Source organism: Rhagoletis pomonella, unplaced genomic scaffold (genome assembly GCF_013731165.1).
Source record: "Rhagoletis pomonella isolate Grant_MI unplaced genomic scaffold, Rhpom_1.0 Rhpom_scaffold_10750, whole genome shotgun sequence".
Classification (NCBI taxonomy): Eukaryota; Metazoa; Arthropoda; class Insecta; order Diptera; family Tephritidae; genus Rhagoletis; species Rhagoletis pomonella.
The window spans coordinates 1-5,483 of NW_023469278.1; the positions used below are offsets into that span (position 1 = coordinate 1).

General features: G+C 34.4%; 1 protein-coding gene across 1 annotated transcript; it reads left to right on the plus strand.

The window, feature by feature from the left end:
• Window positions 1-8: 8 nt before the first annotated feature.
• LOC118756528 (circadian clock-controlled protein daywake-like) lies at window positions 9-4,914 on the plus strand (the record flags this gene model as incomplete). Its single annotated transcript, XM_036491288.1, has 4 exons — window positions 9-102; window positions 3,411-3,651; window positions 3,752-3,938; window positions 4,024-4,914. Coding segments are annotated over 4 exons (765 nt in total), but the record flags the coding sequence as incomplete, so codon positions are not given.
• Window positions 4,915-5,483: the final 569 nt, after the last annotated feature.

A 5,483-nucleotide genomic window follows, 5' to 3' on the forward strand; every position in this document is an offset into this window, starting at 1 on the left:
TTCAATATAGTTTATGCATTTTCGGTGTGCTTTGTCTTTCGCAAGCTGCTGCCATCTATACCCGCGAAATAATTAATAATGCCCCACAGCTACAAGTGCGACGTAAGAATATTATTAATGGACTTTTATTTGTTTATGAGTGGGAAAAAAATGTTAAATACACTAATGAAGAGGCTTTATACGGATACTTCTTTTTGAAGTGATAACAATTTTTTGGTACAATTAAAAATGTGCGTTGAAGGCATAATTTGCAAGGAAAATTTTTTAAGGACACGATGAAATCATAAACCCAAAATGTTTAAAAATATACGTAAAAAGGACTAAAATACAAAATTTTATGAAAAATGTCCAATGATATCACCGTGCGACAAAAAGAAAAAACATTTCAAGATACATACACGAAACTTTTTTAGTTTTTCTCTCTGACGCCAGGATTTTTTTTAAAGGACTTTGAAATTTCAAAATATGATTAATTAAAAAATTATTGAAAAAAAATCAATGCAATGGGCATATAATGAAAAACAAGATTCTATAGAACTTAAGAAATTAATTTTTTTTTGGTTCACCAGGACGAATAGCTATTGAAAATGCTCTTTAAATCAACATTTCTATCCTTAACTAATAAGGATAAAAGGAAGAAAATCGAGGATTAATCCTAATTATATGATTTTTTTTAAATATATTTCAAATTTTCAAGGATATTAAAGGATGAAATTTTAAAAGGACATTTTCAACAGCTATTCGTCCCGGTGAACCAAAAAAAAAATATTTTTTAAATTCTATAGAGTTTGCCTTTAATTAGGTCCCCAAATTGTTATTTTACATTGCACTGTATTTTTTAAACAATTTTTTGAACCAGCTAATCATATTTTGAAGTTTCAAAGTCCTTTAAAAAAATAAAATACGCAATTTTACTGTATTTGGCACATAATTTTGCGAATATTTAGATTTTCTTTTTGTGTGTAAAAATGATTGTTACACGGCGTATTTAATGGTTCCTTAATAAAAGATAGTCCTGTCTAAAAATTAATTGCAAAATTTATTTTCTTACCCATAATTTACTAAACAAGATTTTATTTAAACAAAAATAAATATTTGTCGGTTTATGACTAAATTTTCTAATGACATGACTGCGGTTAAAGTACTGATCTTCTTCCTTTTTTTGTGCCGACCTTTAATTTCAATCTTGAGTTTGCATAAACCGAGATCATTTCAAATGAAGCAGGTGCTTCGTCTTCCGCCCATGAGTCCCACAATGTCACAAGATCCTTAATGAAAAATATCCTTTGTCGAATATTTCTGAAAACCACTCAAAAGGAGGAGGATTTGGCATTCAAATTAGTGTCAGTTGACACAGATGGGAAACGATTGTGATATAATTACAGTGACCATAATTATGGCAGCCGAATGAGGGACTAAAAATAATTTTGCTAAAAATAATTTTAAAAAGCTTTTTCAATGACTCCAGATTTGGCATATATTTTTCGATATTTTGTGAAAGCTTTGGAACCCACATACGTAAACAAAGTTTGAAATTTTAAATTAAATTGTGAACAAAAGTGACAATTTAAGGACGAAATTCTCGAAAAAAGTAATATCAGCTGCCCTACTGAATATTCAACGTGAAATGCGTTAAAAGAAACCATTGAAAAGCTAAAAACTAGTGAAATTTCTTTTAGAAATATTTAACAATAATCATTAACGTCTATTTTCGATTCATACTCCCAAATACCCAGTTTTTCTCCGCAAAATTATAACTTCAGAAACCTTCTACATATGTATGTGCTCCTTGATTCGAATTGCAACCGTCCAGACTTAAAAATAAAAACTCGTTCATAGACATGCCATTTTAACGCAAAGGCGCCAAAATACCGAATATGGGACAAATACCGGACATTAGAAGAAATACAGAACATTTGGCGTCCCATATGAAATAAATAAATTACCAGGACCAAGGACGAAAAAGAGTACTGTCCCGTATAATACAGGACGGATGGTGTCCGTAGATATACTTGATTGAACTCTGCCAAAATTGCATAGGCGGTTTTTTCGTCAAGGAAATCCTAATCCAAAGTGAATGGTATGTTTTGGCGAGAGATATTTTTCGTTTCAAGTGCAAGCAGAAATTAATTGGTCTTACCTAAACTATTTACATACATATTTGCAAAGTAAAGAAAGTTTTTTTTTTTTAAGTTGTACTTTTGATTGTACTTTTTTACTTCCTTCTCTATCCTTCCTTCCCTATCAATATCTATGTCAATATTATCTATGTACATATGCCAGAGGCATAGACATTTTGTTATACAAGTACGTGGACAGAATCGGTTCTGATCGGAAACCCCCGTTACGCCCTTTATCTTCAGATGAATGGGCGTGAGTACCAGGCAATAATGAAATTTGATGTGTAAACATCTGTGTACGGCTTGGCAAAGCATTAGGCGATTCAGTTTCATACAAATATAGGTTAAATTTTTTTCTAACTAAACATTAATTTCATTTCATTTTATTTATTTTGTCGGAATCAATACACGAGTTTTCATAACCTCTTCGAGAATAGTTCACAAATATTTCATAATTCTCATAAAATGATCTCAAACGACTACCGAAATTCTAGTGAAATAGTCCTGAACTAGTCCCAAAATGGTTTTGAAATAGTCGTGAACTATCCCGAAATTATCCTAAACTAGTCCGGAAATGGTCCTGGGTTCCCAATATGGGCCTAAACTAGGCGTGAACTAGTCCTAAAATGGTCATAAACTAACCGTCACCAAGTACCAAAATAGTCCTGAAATAGCCCTGAACAAGTCCAGGAATGTTGATTTGTACACACAAAAATTAATTACAGATTTTCTGCTGGGTTACACAAGCGGCACTTACAAAATTTCTGCTAGATCAACGCTGGAGCTGTGAACTGAAGAATGAAAGCGTATTCAAAAAATGTTTCAAACAAAAATGTGTCGTAACAGGAAATCAAATCAATACGATATGTATAAGTTTTTTCTCAGTGTAACAATAGAAAAATAAATTATACCCTTTTTATACAAAAACGGTTATATGAAAAACCATAAAAATCATTAGAAAATGAGCGTAACAATTGTACAAAATTCCAAACTCTACGACCATCTGAAAATTTTCGGTTATTGCGTCCAGCCGACATACATAGTAATGAGAAACCGTGGATTAGAAAAGCGATTACTTACTAAAAAATCTTAGCCACTACGTATATACAGGTTACTGGTGTGGTTTCAAAAGTAAGACAACTTCAAGTTACAATACACCACAGCACTATGGAAAACCTTATTTTTATATGTCGTAATTCCCAAAACTATTTAAGTACATACTACCTGAATGATATAAAATCCAATGGTAATAATATTTTTTATTTTAATTCCCCCTCTTCTAAAAAACAGCATCCTGGCTGCAGACATGCAAACGCGACAATCCTAACGAAGATAAATGTTTTCGACGACTATTTGAGGGTTGCTTTCCAGCCTTCGCGGCCGGTGTACCAGAGATTGGCGTGAAAAGTTTCGAACCACTGCACATTGACCAGGTATCCGTATCGAAGGGCAGCGGCAATCTGATATTATCTGGCGGTTTTCAAAATCTAATAATACGTGGACCCTCAAATGCCACCGTGAGGAGAGCCAAGTGAGTCAAGCAAAAAAAATAAAAAAATAAAAAATACATAGAATGAAACTCTGAAATTTAAATACATATGTATTTATTTTAAACTCACCACCAAAATTAGTCTTGAGCTGGACAAGAAGCTAATGAGCTTTGAGCTGGACATACCACTACTGCGAATACGCGCCAAATACAATTTGAAGGGCAATATACTGTTGCTGCCGCTGATTGGTAACGGTGATGTGCGAATGGCGCTGAAGGATGTGAAAACAGCGGTGTACACCAAAATTCACTTGAGCAATGAGCCTGAGGTGCGAGAGAACTGCATAAGCTGTGACTGCCTAAAAATACTCGCACAAAACTTTATTGTCTTTCCTTTTTTATTGTTTTTTTCAGGAAGTCATTCGCATCGATGAAATGAAGGTGACCTTCCATGTGGGCGCAATGCGTATACATCTGAGCGATCTCTTCAATGGCAATGAAATATTAGCAGCGTCCATTAACAATTTTCTCAACCAAAATGCCAATGAAGTAATTGCCGAATTGCGGCCGGATTTGGAACTGGGGTTGGCGGATATTTTCCATGGACTTTGGAATAATGTATTCTCGAAAATGCCACTCAAATTGTGGCTGCTGTGATGATTATGCGTTTATATATTTATTATGTCCATCATATCTTATTAGTTGTATTTATTTGGAAATTAATACAGTACACATAAATCGTTAAATAGGTATAGTAACACACTTTTATTATATCATTTGCTTAAACATAGTTATTTAGGCGTATAGCTACATATACAAACCTCTTTTAAATTGTATTTTAATTAGAAAAATTAGAATTAATCAAATTGTTTTTAAGTTTTTATATTAAAGTACCTACAATAAAAATGTGTGTACTGTTTGATAAGGGGAGGATCAAAAACTTTGCGGAATAGAGGAATAAAAACCAGAATAAATACCATTGTTCAAGACAATACGTAGAAAGGGCTCAAGTATGTAGAACAAGATAAAATAGATAACATCAGCTAAAGGGGAATGAATATTGAGTTTCGTTCTTAATTGAATTCCCTACTAATTTAGGAAAAGTACGGCAGCAAATACATGTTTTACGGTAACTGCTAAGGTCGGGCCGATTGGGCCGAAGTCCTCAACCACTGTTGAAGTGATGAGACTATGCACAAATTGGTTAGGAACGAATTGCATCAAAGCCAATTCCAAAACCCCAGCCTATCAAGAACAGCAATGAGGCCAATAATTACTTTTATGGTCGCCTAGGACGGGCTTTAAGGGGCTCACTTTGTCACGATATAATAACTTTGCTTGGCAAATTTAACGCTAGAGTGATAAAAACAGTCAGAAAGTTTATTCTTCCCCTCCTCTAATACCTCCGACAGCGGAGAGTCTGATCGATCTCGTCGTGGCATTGAACATAGCAGTGAGTTTTTGCTTGATTTGGATGAAAGATATCTCGCCGGAGGTAGGTTTCATCCGCTGTACCTCTTTGCAAATAAGAAAGTGACGAAAAGTGTCGTCGTGGAAAGGTTCCCACAAAGTCGAAGATGAAAATGGAAACTAGGCTCGGCGATGAGCCCAGATAAATGCATAAAGATGATGTTGGGTCACGATTGACCCAACACACAAGAAGGTACATCCTTCTGTTTGTACCACTTACCTTAAGTCCTGGAAAAGACCTTAGCCAGACGAAGCTCTTAAGTAAGCTGTAGAACCGATTTAGATAGCAATATGAGAAGCAAACTTTACGACGCTATGTCTAATTTCGCGATCCATGCAACGTTAATACGGTGACGGTAATAGACGTCCAGCACAACTTTAACTTAGTCCAAATTGGTAAGACT